The 25,213-nt window shown below is 40.3% G+C and overlaps 2 protein-coding genes across 6 annotated transcripts in view; both read left to right on the plus strand.

The window, feature by feature from the left end:
- The window catches only part of LOC145539620 (uncharacterized), a 48,181-nt gene extending 35,560 nt beyond the window's left edge, over nt 1–12,621 (plus strand). Inside the window, exon 2 of the mRNA XM_081573661.1 lies at nt 12,403–12,621. Coding sequence (XP_081429787.1) covers nt 12,403–12,440 — 38 coding nt within the window. The 3' untranslated portion in view covers nt 12,441–12,621. The remainder of the gene's footprint in view (nt 1–12,402) is intronic.
- The window catches only part of MYLK (myosin light chain kinase), a 233,919-nt gene continuing 221,114 nt past the window's right edge, over nt 12,409–25,213 (plus strand). For 2 of the 5 annotated variants that reach the window (XM_081571723.1, XM_081571725.1), the window contains exon 1: nt 23,687–23,952. The gene's annotated coding sequence lies outside the window, so the exon portion shown is untranslated. Of the gene's footprint in view, nt 12,574–23,686; nt 23,953–25,213 lie in introns of those variants that run through there. The other 3 variants (XM_081571724.1, XM_081571727.1, XM_081571729.1) reach the window with 3 other exon arrangements.

The following is a 25,213-nucleotide window of genomic DNA, read 5'->3' on the forward strand; positions in this document are numbered from 1 at the left end:
ATTTTTTTGCCCCATTTTTTCAGCCTTTGCAATCTGTTTCGTTACTGAGTGTCTGGTCACTACCCTATTCCAAACCCAACACCACATGTTTCAGACTTTTGTTATGGCAGCACCCCACTCCTGGAATCAATTTCTGTATGGGCTAGATTATGCTGCATAACAAACCACCTCAAATATATCATTAATTTTTGGGTTGGCTAGGTGGTCTTTTTGGTTTAGACTGGCTCAGGTGATCTCTCAGTTTAATCAAGAAAGCTTTCTTTCTTGGGGGTGGGTTATTTCAGCTATTTTGTGCAAGGAGTGGGGATTCCCAGGAATTGGGCTACTACCCACTTTTTGGCCCTTTATGTTCAGCTTCAGAACAGTTACGGCACCTGTTGATGCGTAATTTAGCAAATGCTAATGTGTTACAGTGAGCATATGATGAGGCTCAAGGTCTACTAAAGTTTGAATCTTGCACTATCTTGGGCCTAATAGGTTCTAAGCAGTTTATGTCATATTCTGTTCTTTTTTTTTTTAATTGGAGGATAATTGTTACACAATGTTGTGTTGGTTTCTACCATACATCAACATGAATCAGCCATATATATGTATGCTGTGCTGTGCTTAGTCACTCAGTCATGTCTGACTCTGCAACTCCATGGACTGTAGGCCACCAGGCTCCTCTGTCCATGGAAATTCTCCAGGCAAGAATATTAGAGTGGGTTTCCATGCCTTCCTCCAGGTGATCTTCCCAACCCAGGGATTGAACTGAGGTCTCCTGCATTGCAGGCGAATTCTTAACCATCTGAGCCACCAGGGAAGCCCAAGAATACTGGAGTGGGAAGTCTACCCCTTCTCCAGGGGATCTTCCCTACCCAGGAATCGAACCAGAGTCTCTTACACTGCAGGTGGATTCTTTACCAGCTGAGCTACCAAGGAAGCCTATATATATGTATACCTATGTCATATTCTCTTCTTAAGGGTTGTGTCATTCTTTTAATGGTTCTGAAACAGAAGGAAAGGGGTCAGGACACAAACTTTAAAAGAATGACATAGCCCAAGGATAAGACATAAACTGATTCAAACCAAATAGGTCCAAGATGGCAGACATCCACTAGATCTTGAACCTCAGTATACACTCATTGTAACACATTAGCAAGCTAAGTGACACACCCACCAATGCCATGACAGTTCTGAAGCCAACCATCAAAGATCAAAAAGTGTGTGGTGGCCCAATTCCTGGTAATCCCCTCCCCTTCCCTAAAATAGCTGGAATAATCCTCCCGCTCCTTAGCCTATGAAATTACCCAGCCCATAAAAACTAACCACACCATATTTCAGAGTTGTTCTCATTTTCTGAGATGACCCACACTCTGTCTGTGGAGTGAATTTCTCTCTAAATAAACCCATTTCTTACCTATCATTTTGTGTCTCACTGAAGTTTTTCTGCAATGAGACATCAGTAACTTGAGCTTCAGTAAACCCTGAAACCAGGTGTATGACCTTGTTAAAAAAGCATGGGTTCAAGTTCCAATCTGAGATGCATGGTTTCAGCTGTGCCCTGCCCTCTTCCCTCCTGTCTCAGAGGAACACAATTTTAGGAGGGACTCGACTCATTTGGAGGTAGATAGTTCAAAGCAGATGTGGAGGTTCCATGTTGCCATGTTGACCCCAGCTCTTCTAACTTTTGACTCATCTAAACTTAGCTTTTATACTCAAACTTGCTGCCTCATGGTTGTAAGGTGGCTGCTTTACTTCCAGTTTTATATGCACATTCCAGGCATGATGGTGGAAAAAAATGACAGGTTATGAAAGAGGCATGTACCAACTGAGTTTGCTATCTTACAGTTCACTTCAGTTGCTCAGTTGTGTCTGACTCTTTGCAACCCCATGGACTGCAGCATACTAGGCTTCCCTGTCCTTCATCAACTCCCAGAGTTTGCTCAAACCCATGTCCATCGAGTCCGTGATGCCATCCAACCATCTCATCCTCTGTTGTCCTCTTCTCCTCCTGCCTTCAATCTTTCCCAGCATCAGGGTCTTTTCCAACGAGTCAGTTCTTCACATGAGGTGACCAAAGTATTGGAGCTTCAGCTTCATCATCAGTCCTTCCAATGAATATTCAAGACTGATTTCCTTTAGGATGGACTGGTTGGATCTCCTTGCAGTCCAAGGGACTCTCAAGAGTCTTCTCCAACACCACAGTTCAAAAGCATCAATACTTCGGCGCTCAGCTTTCTTTATGGTCCAGCTCTCATATCTGTATGTACATGGCTACTGGAAAAATCATAGATTTGACTATACGTGTATTTGTTGGCAAAGCAATGTCTCTACTTTTTAATATGCTGTCTAGGTTTGTCATAGCTTTTCTTCCAAGGAGCAAACTTTTAAATTTCATGGCTGCAGTCACCATTTGCAGTGATTTTGGAGTCCAAGAAGATAAAGTCTGTCACTGTTTAAATTGTTTCCCCATCTATTTGCCATGAAGTGATAGAACCGAATGCCATGATCTTTGTTTTTTGAATGTTGAGTTTTAAGCCAGTTTTTTCACTCTCCTCTTTCACTTTCATCAAGAGGCTCTTCAGTTCCTGTTTGCTTTCTGCCATAAGGGTGGTATCATCTGCATATCTTAGGTTACTGATATTTCTCCCTGTAATCTTGATTCCAGCTTGTGCTTCATCCAGCTTAGCATTTCGTGTGATGTACTGTGCATGTAAGTTAAATAATCAGGGTGACAATATACAGCCTTGACATACTCCTTTTTCAATTTTGAAGCAATCTGTTCTTCCATGTCTGGTTCTAACTGTTGCTTGTTGATGTGCCTACAAGTTTCTCAGGAAGCAGGTGAGGTGGTCTGGTATTCCCATCTCTTTAAGAATTTTCCACATTTTGTTGTGATCCACACAGTCAAAGGCTTTATAGAAGTCAATGAAGCAGAAGTAGATGTTTTTCTGGAATTCTCTTGCTTTTTTGATGATCCAGGGGATGTTGGCAATTTGATCTCTGGTTCCTCTGCCTTTCTAAATCCAGTTTGAACATCTGAAAGTTCTCGGTTCATGTACTGTTGAAGCCTAGCTTGGAGAATTTTGAGCATTACTTTGCTAGCATGTGAGATGAGTGCAATTGTGTGATAGTTTGAGCATTCTTTGGCATTGCCTTTCTTTGGGATTAGAATGAAAACTGACCTTTTCCAGTCCCGTGGCCACTGCTGAGTTTTCCAAATTTGCTGGCGTATTGAGTGCAGCACTTTCACAGCATCATCTTTTAGGATTTGAAATAGGCCAACTGGAATTCCATCACCCCCACTAGCTTTGTTCATAGTGATGCTTCCTAAGGCCCACTTGACTTCACATTCCAGGATGTCTGGCTCTAGGTGAGTGATCACACCATCGTGATTATCTGGGTTGTGAAAATCTTTTTTGTACAGTTCTTCTGTGTATTCTTGCCACCTCTTCTTAATATGTTCTGCTTCTCTTAGGTCCATACCATTTCTGTCCTTTATTTTGCCCATCTTTACATGGAATTTTCCCTTGGTACTCTAATTTTCTTGAAGAGATCTCTAGTCTTTCTGATTCTATTACTTTCCTCTGTTTCTTTGCATTGATCACTAAGGAAGGCTTTCTTGTCTCTCCTTGCTATTCTTTGGCACTCTGCATTCAGATGGATATATCTTTCCTTTTCTCCTTTGCCTTTTGCTTCTCTTCTGTTTTCAGCTACTTGTAAGGCCTCCTCAGACAACCATTTTGCCTTTCTGCATTTCTTTCTCTTGGGGATGGTTTTGATCACTGTCTCCTGTACAGTGTTACAAACTTATGTCCATAGTTGTTCAGGCACTCTGTCTATCAGATCTAATTCCTTGAATCTGTTTGTCATTTCCACTGTATAATCATAAGGGATTTGATTTAGGTCATACCTGAATTGTCTAGTGGTTTTCCCTACTTTCTTCAATTTACATCAGAATTTTTCAATGAGGAGTTCATAATCTGAGCCACAGTAAGCTCCTGGTCTTGTTTTTGCTGATCGTATAGAGCTTCTCCATCTTTTGCTGCAAAGAATATGATCAATCTGATTTCGGTATTGACCTTCTGGTGATGTCCATGTGTAGAGTCTTCTATTGTGTTGTTGTAAGCAACACATTTGCTATGACCAATGTGTTCTCTTGGTAAAACTCTGTAAGCCTTTGCCCTGCTTCATTTTGTATTCCAAGGCCAAACTTACCTGTTACTCCAGGTATCTCTTGACTTCCTACTTTTGCATTCCAGTTGCCTACATTGAAAAAGACATCTTTTTTTGGTGTTAGTTCTAGAAGGTCTTATAGGTCTTTATAGAACCATTCAACTTCAGCTTCTTCAGCATTAGTGGTTGGGACATAGACTTGGATTACTGTGATCTTGAATGGTTTGACTTGGAAATGAACAGAGAGCATCCTGTCATTTTTGAGATTACACCCAAGTACTGCATTTTGGACTCTTTTGTTGACTATGAGAGCTACTCCATTTCTTCTAAGGGATTCTTACCCATAGTAGATATAATGGTCATCTGAATTAAATTCACCCATTCTGGTCCATTTCAGTTTGCTCTTGCCCTCTCCTATTTGATCACTTCCAATTTACTTTGATTCATGGACCTAACATTCCAGGTTTATATGCAATATTGTTCTTTACAGCATCGGACTTTACTTCCATCACTAGTCCCATCCACAATTGTGTGTTGTTTTCACTTTGGCTCAGCCTCTTCATTCTTTCTGGAGCTATTTCTCCATTCTTCTCCAGTAGCATATTGGGCACCTACCGACTTGGGGAGTTCATCTTTCAGTGTCATATCTTTTTGCCTTTTCATACTGTTCATGGGGTTCTCAAGGAAGAATATCTTTAATTACAGAGTATTCCTGGAAGTCCTACCCAGTAACTTCCACTTATATGTCATTGGTAAGAAGTATGTCATATGGCATTTCCTAGGTATAGCAGAGCCTGAAAGTATAATTTGTTTGCTTTTTCGTTTGACATGTTGCTTTCCAAAACTAAATAAGGATTATGCTAATAAAGAACAAAGGGAGAATACATACTGTGTAGACATCTATTATTGCCTATACATGTCTATCTCAAGAAGATAGACAAGAAAGAAAATAAAACTTTAGAAAAGTAGAAGTAAGGACACTAAGAAAACAAACAAAATAATATAGAAAGTAACTTAGAGGAGTTATAAAACTGATTAATCCCTAATTAAGTGTTTTTTAATTCATGAAAAGAGCCACAAAAATATTTTGGAAGAAAGGGAACTATAACTACACATGTATAATATATAATAAAAATCATAAGATTATACTCTGAAGAATTTTATGCCAAAATTTGGATTGGGAGAAGACATGGTTTTCTAGGTAAATATTTTTTGCCAAAATTACTTAAAAAAATACAGAAAATACCAATAAAGCAAAAATCATTAAAGAACTTAAACTAATAACCAAGACTTTCTCACCCCAAAATATCATACTTAGGTGATTTACATCTGTACTTAACTTCAAAGAAGTAGATAATCCTAATATTAACAAACTGTTTAAGAGAATAGAAAATTAGGAAAAGCTTCTCTGGTGACTCAGCTGGTAAAGAATCTGCCTGCAATATGAGAGACCTGGGTTCCATCCCTGGGTTGGGAAGATCCTCTGGAGAAGGGAACGGCTATCCACTTCAGTATTCTGACCTGGAGAATTCCATGGACTGTAGAGTCCATGGGGTCGCAAAGAGTTGGACACGACTGAGCAACTTTCACTTTCACTTTCATTTATTTTTACAATGACAATATGACCTAAATTCATGAATCCGACAAGAATACAAGAAAGGAAAATTACAGACCAATTCAATTTATGAACATAAATTCCTATGAAATATTTGCAAATCTATTTCAAATATTTACATTCTAAATAGAATTTATGCATGAGATTAAGAATGATCCAACATCAGAAAATGTGTTAATGTAATAAATCATATTAGCAGATCAGTTGATACCTGTAGTCTATAAGATACAGAAGAAGCAGTTGTCATAATTTAGTGCTTTATTCATGATTGAAGAGACTTTTCAGGAAACTTAGAAGGGAATTTCCTTAACTTGATAAAGAGCAGCTATCAAAATAGTCCAGCAAAAACTATCCTTACAATAAGACTGTAGGCTTCTTTTAATTAAAGACACAAAAAAGATTACAATGCCCTTTCTTGTCATTTATATTTAGCACTGTACAGGAGATTCTAACCAATGCAATAAAATAAGAAAAATGATGTGAATTTTGAAAGCTATGTCCTTATTTGCATACAATATGACTTTCCTGAGGTCTATAAGTGGAAAATATATAGTAAGAGCTTGCCAGTTTCCCTAGACACAAAATCAACATATCAAAATCTTATTCATCAGTAATAGCCAATTAGAAAAATTAATTAAAAATTTCTATTTTTCAGTAGTAATAAAAGCCTCAAGATGCCTAAACGTATGCCTAACAAAAATATGTACAAGAAAATTTTTGGAGAAATTACAGTTATTAAAAGGAAAAAAAAGGTCCTTAATAAAAAGAAAGCTGCTGTGTTCTTGAACTGGAAGACTCATCATAAAGATGCCAATTCTCTCCCAATTAATTTACAAAATGAATGCACTTCCAAGTAAGGATGAGGAAGTGGAGCAACAGACTCACTTCTGAAAGGAGTGTAGATCACTACAACAGCTTTAAGAAACAATTTGGTTACACCTTTAACCTAGAAATTCTAGTCCTAGATAGAGTCTTCTGTGCATCAGCAAACATGCATTAAAGCATCTATTGCAGCAGAAAAAAAAAAGGGAAATGGTTTAAATATCTGTCAGTAGGTGTATGATAATAGTGGTGTACTCATAGAATGAAATACTATACATATTATGTATAGCAGTTGAAAGAACTATCATTTTATTTCCTAACAGATGGATCTCAAAACAATGTTAAATGAAAAAACAAGTTATGGAAGGATGCAAAAAGAATAACGTTTATGTTAATTTAAAGTCTGGAAAACAACACTATATAGTGTTTATTATGTTTATATATATATGTATATATTTTTAGGAATCCATGCAAACGTGCCTGGGAATGATAAACAATAAGGTTGTGATCGTGATTCTCTAGGGAGAAAGGAAAAGGCTTGAAAATGGGAAGAGAGGGCTGAAAAAGAGCATCAAGTGTTTCTGATGTTCTTTTTACTGAAGTTCTGTTTGTCTCCGTGTTGGAAATTTTTCACCATTTAAAAGATATTTTATCCTAAATGCAATGAGGTATCCTGGATTGGATCCAGGAACAGAAAAAAGGACATTAGTGGATAAAGTGGGGAAATCCAAATAAAGTCTGGAATTTAGTAAATAATAGTGTACTAATGTTGGTTTTGTAGTTCTAACAAATGTACCATAGTAATGTAAGATGTTATCATTAGGGGAAATTGGTTAAAGGAACTCTCTGCATCATCTTAGCAACTTTTCTAAAAATCTAAAATTATTTCCAAATGAAATGTTTATTTTAAGAAGTGGGGCTTGATTTTAGAACACTCCTAGAGGGCAAGACCAGTCTCTCAGCAAAGTCTGATTTATTCCCATTTTATGTTTGGTACCCCCTTAAAGGGAGATCTTAGAGTGGAAAGGGCCTCTAACAGAGCAACCTATCCAGCCACTTTCCTCTGGGAGGTAAGGCAAGGGAGTTATTTAGAAAGAAACTCCTGGAGACTAAAGAGGCTGAGGAACTCAGTGAGCAGGGGTGACTGGAACCCAGAAGTTTTGCCTCCTAGGATAATCTTTGTTCTTACCTCGTTGCCTCTCATAATAAAAACAAATGAGGTTGAACAGCTTCTCTTGTTTGTTTTGAAAACTGAAGGGAAAGAATTATACATCACCCAGAAATGATTTAGGTGACCAAAAAACAGACGCTAGAGAGGTCAGTGAGAGGTTGGTACATCGTTTTACCTTTTTGTTATGAACCTTCATAAGAGGTTAGAGACTGCCTACGCCCTGAGGGCAAAGTGAGCTAGGATGGGAAGGAACTAAGTGTTGTAGAAGGCGTCTGGTCCTCAGTCCTTATCATCAAACCCACTGGATAGATGTATTTGTCCCCATCTTACAGAGGAGGTAACAGGCTTGGAAAGGTAGAAACCATCACTATATTGTAATTATCCCCCAATTAAAAATAAAATTTTAAAAAAGGGTTAAATTACTTCCCCAGTGTTATAAAACTATTAAGAGGTATGGGCTTTCCTGGTGGCTCAGACAGTAAAGAATCTGCCTGCAATGCAGGAGACCTGGGTTCAATCCCTGGGTTGGGAAGATCCCCTGGAGGAGGGCATGACAACCCACTCCAGTATTCTTGCCTGGAGAATCCCCATGGACAAAGAAGCCTGGTGGGCTACAGTCTATGGGGTCGCAAAGAGTCAGACACGACTGAGTGACTGAGCACAGTACAGCACTATTGTGATATGCTCTTGTAATAAATTTGTCATGTTTTCTGGAATTAGCTCTTAAAACCATTGCAATTTCTTAAGTGCTAAGAGCTATATGCACATCTTTTGTTCTTAAATCCTTAAATAGCTCTAGAGCATAAAGATGAAATGGGTGTTTTTTGTTATTCATAACGAGCCTCTTTTGACCACTGAGCATATATTCACGAGGTGATTTTTGGAAAGCCCCTAGAAGACCACTGGAAGAGGACTAGTTGCCAGCAGAACCAGCCAGGTGATTAGAGTTGGAACTTTCAGTTCTACTTCCTGACCTCTGGGGAGGGGAGAAGGGCTAGAGAATGATTTAATCACCAATGGCCAATGATGTGATCAATCATGCCTATGATAGGAAGCCTCCATAAAAACCCAAAAGGATGGTGTTTGAAGAGCTCCTAGGCTGATTCATCTATGTGCCAGGAAGGTGGTATACTCCAGACTCCATGAGAAAGAAGCTCCTATGCTTGGGACTCTTCAGGACGTCACCCTATGTATCTTTTCATCTGACTGGTTATTCACGTTCTTTAATAGCCAATGTAATAAACTACTAATCTAATAAGTAAACCGTTTTCTTGAGTTCTCTGAGCTTTCCTAGCTAATGATCAAACTTAAGGAGGGGGTGTGGGAACCTCTGACTTAGAGCCAGTTGCTCAGAAGTACAGGTGACTACCCAGACTTGCAATTGCCATATGAAGTGGGTGCAGTCTGTGGGATTTGATGTTCTTTCCAGGTAGAGAATGTCAGAATTGAGTTAAATTGTAGGACACTCAGCTGGTGTTGCAGAGTTGCTTGGTGAGGGGCAAACCCGTACACATGTGGTGACTAGAAGTGAAGGAGAATGACATCATAGAGGAGAGAAAATAAAGGAGAGTTTTCTTTTTACGTCATGTTATAGGAAGCCAAGGCTGACTCTAGGAACTCATAATTAAGGAAGACCCATCTGAGGTCAGGGAGGATAAATTCCCCAGAGCTGACAGCCACTCTTAGAACAGCTGGGGCTGGGGATGATGTAGAACATGAGCCAAGTCAGAATAGCCTGGAACAGACTGAGAAGAGCTTTGGGGGAGTGGGCATCAGGCGTGCAGGGTTACAGCCTCTGCAGATTCTTCCCTCTGGAAAAGAAAAAGTCATGTGGATAAACTCCCTGCCCTCCTACCCCTCCTTCCTGGGTCCCATCCCAGCTGCAGGGCCCATGTCTGCTAGCCTTCCGGGGAAGGGCTCCCTAAAACCAAAGGCCTTGTTTAGTTGCTGTAGAAGAGGCTCATGTGACTGAAGAGGACTCTTCAGGCTTGATTGAGGTGATGTGGGTCAAAGTAAACTGTAAATCTCTATGTAAATGAGGTTATTGGCTGAACAGTGTTAAACCTGGGAGGTTTGTGAGGACAAGACGGGGGAAAGTGCCTCTTGAGAGAGGTCTCCCAGGAGAATATGAGATTAGTTGAGGTTCAATGCATTCCTTTGTTGCTAACTCAAGAAGCATATTTGAAGGGATAAGCTTCCTCACTTAGAACAGAGCATCCCAGACTTGTCGCCATAGTGACAGTGCTCAAACAGAGGCTTTGAAACCAGAAAACACCAGGTCAGAGGGATTCTTTTGGAGCCATGCTTCTCTAGTAGAGGACTCAACTATTGTGTGCTATGGAGGAGAGGGACAGGGAGTTTGAATAGCTTCCCTTCCTTCCTGTCTCTAGCTCTGGGGCTTTTGTTTTGATTTTTCTCTCTGAATTGATGTGGCCTTTGGAAAGGGGCTGCAGAAGGAACTAGTCTTTAAAACCTGTGTCAGAAGCTGGAGGCACCAACAATGAACTATCTCAAAAACAAATTAAGGAAACAATCCCCTTATAATAGCATCAGAAAGAGTAAATAAATAAATACATATGAATAAATTTAACCAGGGAGGTGAAAGATCTATACTCTGAATGCTATAAGACACTGATGAAAGAAATTGAAACAGACACAAATAAATGGAACGATAGCCCGTATTCATGGATTGAAAGAATTAATATCATTAAATCATCCATACCACCCAAAGTGATCTACAAATTCAGTGCAGTTCCTATCGAGATTCCAATGACATTTTTCACAGAAATATCAATAGAACAAACAATCCTAAAATGTGTATGGAACCACAAAAAACTCTAAATAGCCAAAGCACTCTTGAGAAAGAAGAACAAAGCTGAAGGCATTGCAATTCTTGATTTCAAACTATACTAGAAAGCTATAGTAATCAAAACAGCATTGTTATTGTTCAATCAGTTGTGTCTGACTCTGCGACCCCGTGGAGTGCAGCACGCCAGGCTTCCCTATCCTTCACCATCTCCAAGAGTTTGCTCAAACTCATGTCCATTGAGTCAGTGATGCATCCAGGCATCTCATCCTCTGTCATCCCCTTCTCCTCCTGCCATAAATCTTTCCCAGCATCAGGGCCTTTTCAAATGAGTCAGCTCTTCACATCAGGTGGCCAGAGTATTGGAGTTTCAGCTTCAGCATCAGCCCTTCCAAAACAGTATGGTGTTGGCATAAAAACAGATGTGTATCAGTGAAACAGAATAGAGAGCTCTGAAATAAACCCACATGTAGACGATCAACTAATCTTTGACAAGAGGTCCAAGAATACACAATGGAAAAAAGAAGAGTCTTTTCAACAAATTGTATTGGGAAAATTTTGCTCGTCCATATGCAATGAAATGAAAAGGCAGCCTATAAAATAAGAGAAAATATTTGCAAATCATATATTTAAAAGGGATTAATGACTAAAATATATAAAGAACACATATCTAGCTCAATAGCAAAAACAAAACAACTGCCCCACAAGGACATCAAGTAATCCAGTTAAAAACTGAGCAAGGGACTTGAATAGACATTTTTCCAAAAATGACGTCTAAGTAGCCAAGAGATATTTGTAAAGGTGCTCAGCATCACTAGTCATTAGGGAAATGCAAATCAAAACCATGTTGAGATATCATCTCAAACCTGTTAGGATGGCTGTTACCAAAAAGACCAGTTCAGTCACTCAGTTGTGTTTATGTCCAAATCTTTGTGACCACGTGGACTGCAGCACACCAAGCTTCCCTGTCCACCACCAACTCCTGGAGCTTGCTCCAACTCATATCCATCAAGTTGGTGATGCCATCCAACAATCTCATTCTCTGTTGTCCCCTTCTCCTCCTGCCTTCCATCTTTCCCAGCATCAGGGTCTTTTCTAATGAGTCATTTCTTTGCATCGGGTGGCCAAAGTATTGGAACGTCAGCTCCAGCATCAGTCCTTCCAATGAATAGTCAGAATTGATTTCCTTTAGGATTGACTGGTTTGATCTCCTTACTGTCCGAGGGACTCTCAAGAGTCTTCTCCAATCAAAAAAGACAAGAAGTAATAAATGCTGGTGAGGGTATGGAGGAGAGGGAACTCTTGTACACTTGTTGGGAAGGTAAATTGGTTTAGCCATTATGGAAAACAATATGGAGTTTCCTTAAAAAGTTAAAAATGGAACTACCGTATGACCCAGCAATCCTACTTCTGGGTATTTATCTAAAGGAAATGGACTCAGTATCTGGAAGAGTCACCTGCATTCTCTTGTTCACTGCAGCATTATTCACAATAAGTCAAGCCAAGATTGTGAAACAACCTAAGTGTTGGTTGATGGATAAATGGATAAAGCAAATCGGACACACACAGAGTGGAATAGTATTTAGTCATTAAAAAAGAGGAAAATCCTTCCATTTGTGACAATAGATGAAATTGGAGGACATTATGCTAGGTGAAATAAGCTAGACAAAGAGAGACTCGTAGAGGTATTCCCCAATTTTTGAAAGTTTCCTTTATGTCACTTTGCTGTATGAAAGAACTACATTAGTACCTGTTTTTGCTAACTGCAAGAAATCCTAAGAGAATTTTTGCTTCTATAAAAAGCGAAAATAGCCCATGTTTGTTTTTCAGTGAACTGCTCAAGAGTCAGCACACACCCCGAGCCGTGAAAGTGGAAACAAGCTCCAACCCCGGGAACTGCACTCAGCATCTCAGCATCAAGCTGCTTTTAACTTTGTCTGTGAACATCTGTACTTTATCTCAATTTATTTTGTGCATCTGTTAGCAAGATGTGTTCTTAAGGTAATTGCTTTTTTTGCTTTGTGCTTACTAAAGGTTTCATAGAAATGCTCTACGACCTCAGTGGAATCTAAAAAAGTCAAACTCATAGAACCAGAGCATCTTGGTTGCCAGTGGATGGTGGGGAGGTGGCCTGTGTGGGAAAATGGGGAGATGTTGGTCAAAGGGTACAAACTTTCAGTTATAAGGTGAATAAATTCCGGAGACCTGATGTGTAACCTGACTATAGCTAAGGTACAGTGACTGTAGTTAATAATATTGTATTATAAAGGCTTCCCCGGGGCTCCAGTGACTAAGACTCCATGCTCCCAATGCAGGGGGCCCAAGTTTGATACCTGGTCAGGAAACTAGATCCCACCTGCCACAAATAAGAGTTCACATGCCACAATTAAAGATCCCAGGTACTGCAACTAACACCTGGCTTGGCCAAATAAATATTAAAAAATAATAATACTGTATTATATACTTGAAATTAGCTAATTTAAATAGATCTTAAAAGTTCTCACCACAGACAAACATGCACGGTAACTATGTGAGGTGACAGATGTGTTCATTGTTTGTGGTTATATTTTCACAATGTGTACATATATCAAATCATCGTATTGTATAGTCCCCCAAAAGAAGCTGGAGGCATCTTTCTTTTTTGGGCCCTTTTCTTTCTTGGGTATACTGTTAACCTGATATTCTGGAACTGGTCTGAGTTCCCCGTAAAGCCAATCACCATGGCCCTGTGCCTGTTAGAACATGGGTCTATTTGCAGCAAGCTGTGTATACATTCTTCCTTGTCCTGTCCCATAACTCAGAAGGCCCAGCTTTTTCATCCTACCTCACAGGGAAGGGTAACAGAGCCTTATAACAATGCTAACATATGAGGTGTTGTCACTGGCATATCTGGCTTCTCTAAATTGTACCCCAGTTTGCAAGGATGTATTAAGAGAGATGATTGTTTCTTCTAATCTTCTTGGCTTCAAGTACCCTTGACATTCATCTGGGCTTTTGCAGCTCTACTTTGATAATTTGGTTTCTAGACTCAGGTCTGCTTTGACCCTTGGATTGCTCACTGAGACTTGAGCTATTAAACTGGCAATAGAGGAGTCTAGATTCCGTCATTCATCCTGGTCCCAAGTCCCTCCCTGGTGAGCCATGTTCCACTCCCACCACATTATCCCAACACCATAACCTCACTTCAAATGGGGCTTTGCCCAGAGGTCCAGTAATAGTGAAGCTCTTCTTTTTTTCATTATAAGTCTGCCTGTATGTAACCAGCTCTATCTGAAACAACTATATCATGAACATAATTTCATTGCATATTTGAACACTGCTAAGTATCTGTCCCGTCATATTCAGTCTTCTAATGTCAACTGATACTTTTCTTATAAGAGGACTTCTGGATCCCTTAAGAACCTTTTACCTTTTTTAAAAGCAGAGCTTTCCAGTGTTTTGCATTTGGACTAAAGCTGTTGCTCAGAACCATACATGGAATTTGAATTTTGTCAGGTGCTTTTTTTGTTGTTGCATCTAATGAAATGATCACCTAGTTTTTTTTCATCTAGTCTAGTCAGTTGATTAATAAATTACACTGATTGATTTTCAAATGTTGAACCAACCCTACATTTCTAGGATAAACCTCACATGATAATGATGTATTTCTATATTTATGTAAGTATATATACATATGTACATATACACATACACACATGTTGTTGTTTAGTTGCTAAGTCATATCCAACTCTTTACATCCCCATGGACTGTAGCCACCAGGCTCCTCTGTCCATGGGATTCTCCAGGCAAGAATACCGGAGTGGGCTGCCATTTCCTTCTCCAGAATGTTCCTGACCCAGAGACCGAACCCATGTCTCCTGCATTGGCAGGCAGATTCTTTACCACTGAGCTACCAGGGAAGCCCATATATACACATACACATGTATAGATTTGAGGCTTTTTTTTTATTCTGATATTAGCATTTGATGCTATAAATTTCCTCCTAAACTTTAGCTACGTTAGCTGTATCTCCCCAAATTTGATGTATTGTGTTTCACATCATTCAATTTGAAGTGTTTTCAAATATCCTTGTGACTTCCTCTTTGATTTATTGGCCATTTAGAAATGTGGTGTTTAGTCTCCAACTATTTGAGGGCTTTTTCAGATGTCTTCTTGTTATTAACTTCTAATTTAATTTCATTATGCTCACAGAACATTTCTATATAATTTCATTTCTTTTGAATTGATTCATTTCTGCTTGGTGGCCTAGAATATGGCTTATCTTGGTAACTGCTTCATGTGTACTTGCAAAGAATGTGTATTCTGTCTTTTTAAATGTAGTATCAATTCAGTTGTGTAGGTTGACAGTGGTGTTCTGTTCTACTATATCTTTACTTATTTTCTTTTTTTCTTTTACTTTTTTCTTTTAATATATACTTTTTTCTTTTAATCAGTTACTGAGAGAGGAGTGTTGAAGTATCCAAATACAGTTAGAGATTTGCTTAGTTCTCCTTTCAGTTCTAAGAGCTTTTGAATAATGTACTTTGGGTCTCTGTTGTTAGATGCATACACATTTAGGAGTGTTATAGTTAGTGAATTAACCTTTTCATCATGAAATTACTCTCTTTATCACTACTAATATTCCTTGTTCTGAAATCTACTTTTATGGTGTTAATATAACCATTTTAGTTTTCTTTTGACTGGTGATTGGTGCTTGCAGCTCTGGGAGTTGGTGATGGACAGGGAAGCCTGGCATGCTGCAGTCCACAGGGTGGCAAAGAGTCAAACATGACTGAGTGACTGAATTGAACTGCCTTTTTAATATTTTTCCCTTTTGTTTTTAACCTATCCCTGTCTTTATAGTTAAAGTGGGATTTTTGTAGATACCATATAATTGAGTCTTGCTTTTTTATCTAATCTGATAATCTTTGATTGGCATGATTAGGCTATTGGTATTTAATGTAATTATTGATATAGTTGGTTTAAAATCTGCCATGCAGTTGTTTCATTTGTTCTGTCTTTTCTTTGTTCTTTATCTTTCTCTGTCTGCCTTTGGATTAATTGAGAATTTTAATTATTTATTTTTATCTTCACCATTAACTTAATGATTATACTTCCTAAAAAATTTTTTTAGTGTCTACTCTAGTATAATATACATCTTTAATCACAGTTTAGTTCAGTTCAGTCGCTCAGTCGTGTCCGACTCTTTGTGACCCATGAACTGCAGCATGCCAGGCCTCCCTGTCCATCACCAACTCTCGGAATTTACCCAAACTCATGTCCATTGAGTCGGTGATGCCATCCAACCATCTCATCCTCTGTCATCCCCTTCTGCCCTCAGTCTTTCCCAGCATCAGGGTCTTTTCAAATGAGTCAGCTCAGGTGGCCAAAGTATTGGAGTTTCAGCTTCAACATCAGTCCTTCCAATGAACACCCAGGACTGAACTCCTTTAGGATGGACTGGTTGGATCTCCTTGCAGTCCAAGGGACTCTCAAGAGTCTTCATAGTCTACCTTCAAATAATATTATACCACTTATTGTATAAAAGTCTTAAAACATTATACTCCAAGTTTTTCCCTTTCAACTTTTGTCTTATTGTCATATATTTTTCTTTTATGTATCCTATAAATCTATAGTATATTACTATTATTTCAACTTTAAACAATTATCTTTTAGAGTAACTTAATTTTTTTAGAAAGTCTTTTATATTTACTTCATTTTAACCATTTCTAGAGATCTTAATTTATTTAGATCCAACTTCTTTTTAGTATATTCCTTATGTCTGAAGAACTTAACAGTTCTTGAAGGACAAGCCTGTTTATAATGAGTTTTCTCAGGTTTTCGTTTCTTTTTAGAAGTTTTTATTTTTCCTTTACTTTTGAGAGAGAGTTTAATGGGTGCAGACTTCTGGGTTAAAAGTTTTTCTCTTAGTACTCCTAAGTTGTCATTTGGTTGTTTATTGGTTTGCATTGTTTCAGATAAGAAGTGTACTTGAAAACTTAACTCTCATCCTGTGTAGATAGTATGTTTCTCCTTTTCCCCAACTGCCTTTAAGATTTTCTCTTTATCTTTTATTTTCAGCAGTTGGAATATGTTACATCTAGATGTGTTTGATTGTTTTTGTTTGGTATTTGTACTGCTTGGAATTCTATGAACCTTTTGGGTCTGTAGATTTCATTATTTTTGTAAAATTTTTAGGCATTATTTCTTCAGATATTTCTTTCATATCAGTATCTATTTCTTCTCTTTCTGGAATTCCAATTACACATGAAAGTGAAAGTGAAAGTCGCTCAGTAGTGTCTGACTCTGCAACCCCCAGGACTATACAGTCCATGGAATTCTCCAGGCCAGAATACTGGAGTGGGTAGCCGTTCCCTTCTCCAGGGGATCTTCCCAACCCAGGGGTTGAACCCAGTTCTATGGTAGACCAATTTGATACTATTTCATAACTCTTAGGTGCTCTATTCTTCCCACCCTCTTCATTTTTTTGTGTTTCAATTTGTGTCATTTCTGCTGACCTGTCTTCAAGATCACTACTTTTGTTTCCTCTGTTGTTTTGAGTCTGCTGATGAGACTGTTGAAGCACCTTATCTTTCATCCATAATAACAGATAGTAGATTGGTGGCTGCCTAGAGCTGGGGGAATTTGAGAGGCTGTGGGCAGTGACTGTGGATAGGTACAGGGTTTCTTTTTGGGTGATAAAAATGTTCTAAATGCATTGAGTTGATGGCTGTACAACTCTGTGACTGTACTAACAAAAACAAGCAAACATTGAATTGTTACTTCAAATGGATTAATTATATGGTATGTGAATTATATCTCAATAAAGCTAGTATTGATGACCCAGAGGGGTGGGATAGGGGATGGGAGGAAGTTTCAAGAGGGAGGGGATATATGTATACATAGCGCTGATTCACTTTGTTGTACAGCAGAAACTGGCACAACATTGTAAAGCAATTATACTCCAGTAAAAAATAATACATGAAAAAAACAGAAACCTTCATGCTTTAGGTTCAAAGTCTACATTGATATGAATCTGTCAGGAATCAGGAAGGGATAAGACATCTTACTGATGGTGCTGAAGGACAGACAGAACAAATAGTAATTTTGAAGGAAATGTTACTGTAACTGAAACTAGCAGATGGATAGAGATTATATATATTATTTTATTCTGGGTTATATGTCTGATTCTAAGTGTTGAAAACTGATTCTCCTGAATGTTCTTAGCTAGTCCATGTCTTTATCCTTTCATATGTTTTGTTAGTTCCTGTAGATAAAATGTGACTTACAGCTATTAGTCTTACAGACAAAAAATTCCAAGAGCTCTTGTGGCTTTGAGCTCTCCCTAGTATTCGAGCTCCCCTCTAATGTGTATCACAGCGTATGTGACCCACCAGCTGCTGGTCTTATATGGCGGTGTTACTCATCAACTTTAATGACCTCAGAGTTTCCATATTGCCTCCTTCTGTTATAAAACAACTTATAAATAGGGCCCTAGTAGAGTTCTCCAAATGGAGAATTTTAGTACAATTTCTCTATAGGGAGTTCACTGGGAAACTCACAGGAATCATATAATGGCCTAACAGATGCTCCTTGTCTTTAGGGAAGGCACACATGTCCCTGAGGTGTTATATGTTTTTAGACACTTGGAAGTCTTCTAGGTGCTTCGTGATGTGTTTAACATGGAATAATCCCCAAAATATATTAAGTGAAAAAATCAAGATACAAAACAGATTGTATAATATGCTATCATTTGTTTTTAAGAAAGAAAGTGGGGGAAAAGCATATATGTACATAGTTTTATACATGTCCCTAGAAGACACTGATGTCATGGCTGGCTCTGAGGGAAGGAGGTTGGAGCTGAGTACCTAGGAACAGGGGAGCATGAAAGACCTTTTATTGCATACCCTTTGAATCTTTTGAATTTTGAATCATATAAATGTATTGGCTATTCAAAGAGAAGTACAAGTTTGATGAAAAGCAAAATCCTTCTACCCAGAAATAAACCCACAAACCTGTGGTCAATTTATCTAAAACACAGGAGGTGAGAATGCACAATGGAGAAAGGAGAGTCTCTTCAGTAAGTGGTGCTGGGTAAACTGAACAGCTGCATGTAAAAGAATGAGATTAGAACATTTCCTCCCACCATATACAAAAATAAACTCAAAATGAAGTAAAGAACTAAATATAAGACATGAAAACATAAAAAAGGAGAAGAAAATGTAGACAGAACACTCTGACATAAATTGTGGCTGTATTTTTGGGAGAAATCTAGCTCCTAATGCAAAAGAAATAAAAGCAAAAATAAACAAATGGGACCTAATTAAATTTAAAAGCTTTTTCACAGCAAAGGAAATCATCAACAAAACAAAAAGACAATCTACTAAATGGGAGAAAATATTTGCAAATGATGCAACCAGCAAGGGGTTAACTTCTAAAATATACAAACATTTCATACAGCTTAATATTTAAAAAAAAAATCCGAACAAGAAATGGGCAGAAGACTTGAATAGACATTTTTCCAAAGAAGACATATTGATGGCTAACAGGTACATGAAAAGATGCTCAACATTGCTATTTATTAGAGAAATACAAGTAAAAACAGCAATGAAATACCACCTCACACATGTTGAGTTGGCTATTATCAAAAAGTATATAAATAGCAAATGTTGCTGAGGATGTAGACAAAAGGCAACCCTTATACCTTGTTGGTGGGAATGTAAGTTGGTGTAGCCACTATGGAAAACAGTACAGAAGTTCCTCAAAAAACTAAAAATAGAAATATCATGTGATCCAGCAAGTCCACTCCTGGGTATACATCTGGAAAAATATAATTTGAAAAGACACATGCACCCCAGTATTCGTAGCAGCACTATTCACAATAGCTAAGATGTGAAAGCAGCTCGAGTGTCCATCAGATGAATGGATAAAGAAGGTGTGATAGATATATACCGTGGAATATTACTCTGCCATAAAATAATAAAATTCTGCCATTTGCAATGACATGGATGGACCTACAGAGTATTGTGCTAGTGAAATAAGTCAGACAGAAAAAGACAAATACTGTATGTCATCACTTATATGTAAAATATAAAAAATGAAATAAATATGTATAGCAAAACAGAAACAGACTTACCAGTATAGAAAACAACCTAGTGGATACCAATGTGGAAAGGGAAGAGGGAGGGGCAAGATAGAGCTATGGCATTAAGAGATATAAACTGCTGTGTATAAAATAGACAAGCAACAAGAATATATTATACAGCACAGGGAATTATAACCATTATTTTTATAATACCTTTACATGGAGTATAATCCATAAAAATACTAAATAACTATGCTGTATACCTAAAACTAATATAGTATTGTCAATCAACTATTCTTCATGTTAAAAAAGAATCCTTCTAAGATGGTTAATCTGACTTGAGACTTAAATTGACCCTTGGTAATTCACTCTTTACTCTCATTTCTCATCACTTAGGTCTTCCTTCTCAGACCCTTCACCTTGGATAATTGGCCTGCGACAGATATGTTGCAACATCCCCCTCCCTCTCAGAGCCTAATAGAGACCCTGCACAAGGGTGAGACAGCATTTCTAAAATATCTCTGGTGACCAATTGCCATGGTTAGCCCTAAACCTTCTAGATTGGTGGTTCTCAAACTTGAGCCTCATTCAGACTCACCTGTAGGGTTTGTTAAAACACACCTGGCTGGACCCCCTTTCAGAGTTTCGTGTCTTGAGTAGGTAGTAGTGTCAGCAAGTTCCCAGGTGATCCTAGTTGGGGACCACACTTTGAAAATCAGTGCTTTCAACTAGATTCTCCTGTGATGTGTTGATGTGCAGTTTTGGTGTCCCAGTTGTATCCTCGCTTAGTCATATGCAAAAATGAAAAGCAGGAGAGGTTTGTCCCTTTCCACAGGCATCCTTATAGCTTCCCATCTTCCAGCTGTCTCCCCAGTTAACAATATTCATCTGGCTCCAACCCCCTCATAGAATGGTCTTCGTGTCACCACCAGCAAGACTGACTCATCAGAAGCCTGCATGCCCCTTCATCTGTAGTCCCAGAGCAGACATTCTTGTAATCTTTGCTGCCAGCTCTCTGAAGATTTCATTGGTATTTAAGACATTAGAAGAGTCGTGCTAATTACTGAGTCCCCTTCCAGTGTTTCTCAGTGGGACACCATTAGCATTTTGGATGAGATAATTCTTTATCATGAGTATTCTGTTTAATGTAGGATATTAGCATCCTTGCCTGCCCCTCCCCACCGTCATTATAGCAGTTAATAATCCCACCACATTTCCTAGTGCTACTCCACCTCAAACCTTCTTCTTCCCTTCTTCCCTGAAGAATACGTGGTGAGGTACCCGGAGAACCACTGTGTCTTTTTTGTTTTTTTATTTGTCATTGCTGTATTGCTTGCACACAGAGATAATGCAGAGGGACAGAGAGGCCTGGTGTGCTGCAGTCCCTAGGGTCACAAAGAGTCAACACGATTGGGCGACTGAACAACAATAACAATGTCATTGACACTTTATTTTTTTTTAACTTTGTATTTTGTATTGGAGTATAGCCAATTAACAATGTTGTAATAGATTCAGGTGAATAGTGAAGTGACCCAGCCATACTTCCATGTATCCATTGTCCTCTAAACTCCCCTCCCATCCAGGCTGCCACATAACATTGAGCAAAGTTTTGTGTGCTAAACAGTAGGTCCTTATGTATGTGTCCATTGCAAACCCCCTAACTATTCCTTCTCCACCCTCTGCTCCCTGCCCTGGGCAACCATAAGTTTGGAAAACTACTGTGTCTTGTATTAAGCTTCCAGACCCTTGTCCAAACCATGTTGCTTTAGCTCCTTGCAAAAATCTCGTCATGTTTTAATATTTTCCCTGCTTTCATAAGTGTTGATATTTAAAAGGGGCCAAATAGTGAGTATTTCTTTCTGAAAAGCCTATGGGTAGGGAACTTCCCTGGTGGTCCAGTGGCTAAAACTCCAAGCTTTCAACAGGAGTCCATGGGATTTTCCAGACAAGAGTACTGGAGTGGGGTGCCATTGCCTTCTCCGTTCAACAGGAGGCCCAGATTCGATCCCTAGTTAAGGAACTAGATCCCACATGCCACAGCTAAATATCCCACATGCTGCAACTAAGACCCAGCGTGCATGTGTGCGAATTCGCTTCAGTCATGGCTGACTTTGTGCAACCCTATGGACTGTAGCCTATCAGGCTCCTTGCAAATAAATAAACATTTTTTACAAGTCTATGGGTAGAATTGTCCCCTCTCTGCAGAGACTAGCACTGCAAGGTCCCGTTTCTTGATGAAGTGCCTTCGGATCCTCACAGCAAGGAGAATTATGTGACCCATTCTATTTCCCTTTTTTACTGTGAGTGTCATGAAACTCAGGGATAGATGTAATGCTTGACAATTTTGCACAATCCACTTAGAAAACTATTTTGCACGTATTATCAGCTTTTACACAGTTTCACTTTTCAAATATTCAGTTTGATTTTATATTTTCTTGTGAGTGACTCTGGGTCCTTTCAGAAACAATCCTTGGTAAGGTTGAGCTGTGAAAGGATTATAGCTAGGAGTAGCCTAATCTGCTGGACAGAAGAATCAGCATAGAATGGGCTCCTCTGGGCACAGGGTAGGATGATGTGGTCTGAGGCACAGGAGGAGGAGCGGGTGAGGAGATGCCTCCTGCTGGCAGCCAGTGGAGGAGTGGCTGGTGAGGATGAGGTGTCTAGTGTGCTCTGGCTGGAGGTGGAGTCAAGGTCAAGTGGCAGGTGCCTGAGCCCTTTACCAAGGGTGGAGAATCCTTGAGGAGAGGGGCAGCAGATGGACCCAGCTTGCTGGGTTGAGAGAAGTTCTGCTGGGACTGACTGGCTTAGGCCATAAGAGACGCAGAAATTATGTATTACTTATAGAAATGCTGTCCTGCTTCAGCTCCCACCTGGTCCTGAGGGCCACACCAATTACCAGGAGCAAGTGGGTTCAGGTGGGGCCAGCACTCTTGGCATCAGCTTTCTGCTGAAGCTGCCTGTGCAGGTGGGAAAGAAGGTCTAGCCATGGGACTGTAACAGGATGGGCATTCTACCCCTTCCCACCCCTCCTTGGAGGGCCCAATCACTCCCATTTCCACTTCAAAGCACACCCAAAGTCGAGGGGGGGGGTACCACCCTAGACTGAAAGTCCACCCTCTAGATCTCCTGTGTGATGAAGGAATGTATAAGGACCTTTCCACCCGAAAGTACTTTCTCTGCTTAAATTCCCACTGTGAGTATTTAATTTCCTTTGAGTTTACAAAGACTGCTACTAATTGGGCTTCCCAGGTGGCGCTAGTGGTAAAGAACCTGTCTGCCAATGCAGCAGACTTAGTAGACACGGGTTTGATCCCTAGGTTGGGAAGATCCCCTGGAATTGGAAATGGCAACCCACACCAGTATTCTTGCCTGGAGAATCCCATGAAGCGAGGAGCCTGGCGGGCTACAGTCCATAGGGTTGCACACAGTCAGACACTAATGCAGCGACCTGGCACAGCTTTACTGATGCACCTTTTGGAAGGGCAGCACATGAAGGGCTCAGAGATCAGTCATTTGTTCCTGTGATACAATGGATTTACTGCATGTTCTAGGTATTTGTTTCTCTCTTAAGGAATATATGAGGTTTGCAGCTGGTGGGAAACAGGTTTCTAAAGTGGGAAGAAGGGGTAAATTTCAGGAGCCTGAGTCAGGCTGAGGGGTGGGCCCTATGGGCTGCCAGCCTATGGGTTCTGGAGGGTGTGGATGTGGGGGACCGTCGGGGATGGGGACTCACTCATTCCAGAGGACAGTCTTCTCCCAGTTGTGGGTACTTTCTCCCTGTCCTGTCAGTAACTCTTCCCCTGGTCATGTCCCTCCAGAGGCCCCAACAGCCTCCCGAGAGGCCTCCCAGGTGGCCTTCCTCCCCACGCCTGCCACAGCCTCTCCCAGACCCTGCGGCCTCATGGAGCTCCATCTTCCCTGGCATTCCAGTGTCTGTCCTCTGTGGAGGAAGAAAGCACCTCGTTCTGGTTCTCCTCATAACTATTGTTCCTGAACTGTAAACCCATAACCCCCACACTCGGTCATAAAAGCAACTATTGTTGTCCTTGGGATGTTTCCACTAGCCACTCTGCTGATGGGCTCCTCCCGGCCGGCCGCTCCCTCTCCCTTTGGCGTGTCTGTCCCTGACTCGGCTTTTCCTGTACTCCTTTCTGCCAGGCACTGCCCAGGGGGCTGCCAAATCGGCTGCCCCTGCTAGAGTTCAGAACTCTTCAGGAGCATCCTGGCTGACGGCTCCCCAGCAAGGCAGCCTTCCAGGACTTTTTCCCTTGTCCTCCCAGCCCAGTTGCCACAACAAACAGCAGAGCCGCCTGTTGGTGAGTGTGCAGTTTATGCTGTTGACTCCTCCCCCTCAGCCCACCCTGAGGAGCTGCCGAGAGGGGAACTGTGTGCCTTCCTGGGCAGCCAGGAGGGACCACTGCCCCCAAGGTGAGAAGACACCTGGCCAGGTGCCCAGGCAGGTGGCGGGTGAGGGGGAGGTCAGGGTGCTTTAGCACTATCTGTTGACCATGGTTAGCTGGTCAGAATTCTAGAACCGGTCAGGTTGGTGGCAGCCATCAGTGGAGCCAGCTAGGAATTAAGACTGATTAAATGCCCTGGGTGCCCTGGCCTCTACTCTGCTCTTCATGCTTCCAAACTGCCCCAGACTTCCTCCTCCACTGCTCCAGGAGGCTGCTGTGATGAGCTCCCCATTTGGTTTTGATTTCCCCTTTGACTCTGTGGTTCTTTGGCAGGCTGTGCTTGTTGGGGTTGGAGCACAGGTAGAATTCTATGTTAATGTGGGCCCAGGTATTCTAGGTCCTGACCAAGAGCATCCATGACCATGTTGCACAGGCTTGGTTATCTCCAGTCTGCTCAGAGAGAAGTCCTGTGTGAGGGTAACCGAGTGTTTAGATGGTGCCTTCTTTGGACAGCTGTACAATGGTGAATAATTCAAATAACATTCCAAAATATATTTCCCAGTAATATTTCAAACATGTAGGTGATCTTTGGGGATTTCCCATGTGTGATTTGAGGGGTGGATGGATTCATTGCTTTCTGTAGCCAGTGAGGGAGATGGGTTTTCCATTGCCACCATGCTGACCGTCAGGCTTGCAAGTACTTCAGGGGTCGTCGGCCTGGGACCATCCATTTGCTCTCCGGGCAAAGGAGGCGGACGGAGCCTTAACCAAAGCAAAGACTGTGAGAAGGAAGAGGAGGAAAAAGAGGAATTGGTGAAAGGAAGCGTGGCCTGTGATTTTACAGCTCTGATTGTTTCCCCCACCCCCATGATTCTACAGCTGTTTTGAACTATGGCTCCATCATTGAAGTGAGAGAATAGCCTCTTAGAATACTTGGAAAGACAAAAAAAAAAAAAAAAAAGTATGTAGGTGCTTGTCTTTTGTTAATAAAACAAATCTCAGAACGTTAAAGGAATTTTTTAAAAAATGACGATGAGGTTGGACTCTAAATTGGCTGATAAAAAAAAAAGTAGTGGTGTCCTATCACTGCCTGAAGGAAAATACAGAACCTGCAGGTGAGATGGGAGGCATTATTTTAGGATTCAGAGGGGGCTGGATCAGAGAGAATACTCTGTAT

Source organism: Giraffa tippelskirchi, chromosome 2 (assembly GCF_054371585.1).
Source record: "Giraffa tippelskirchi isolate mGirTip1 chromosome 2, T2T-mGirTip1v1.2.pri, whole genome shotgun sequence".
NCBI classification, from domain to species: Eukaryota; Metazoa; Chordata; class Mammalia; order Artiodactyla; family Giraffidae; genus Giraffa; species Giraffa tippelskirchi.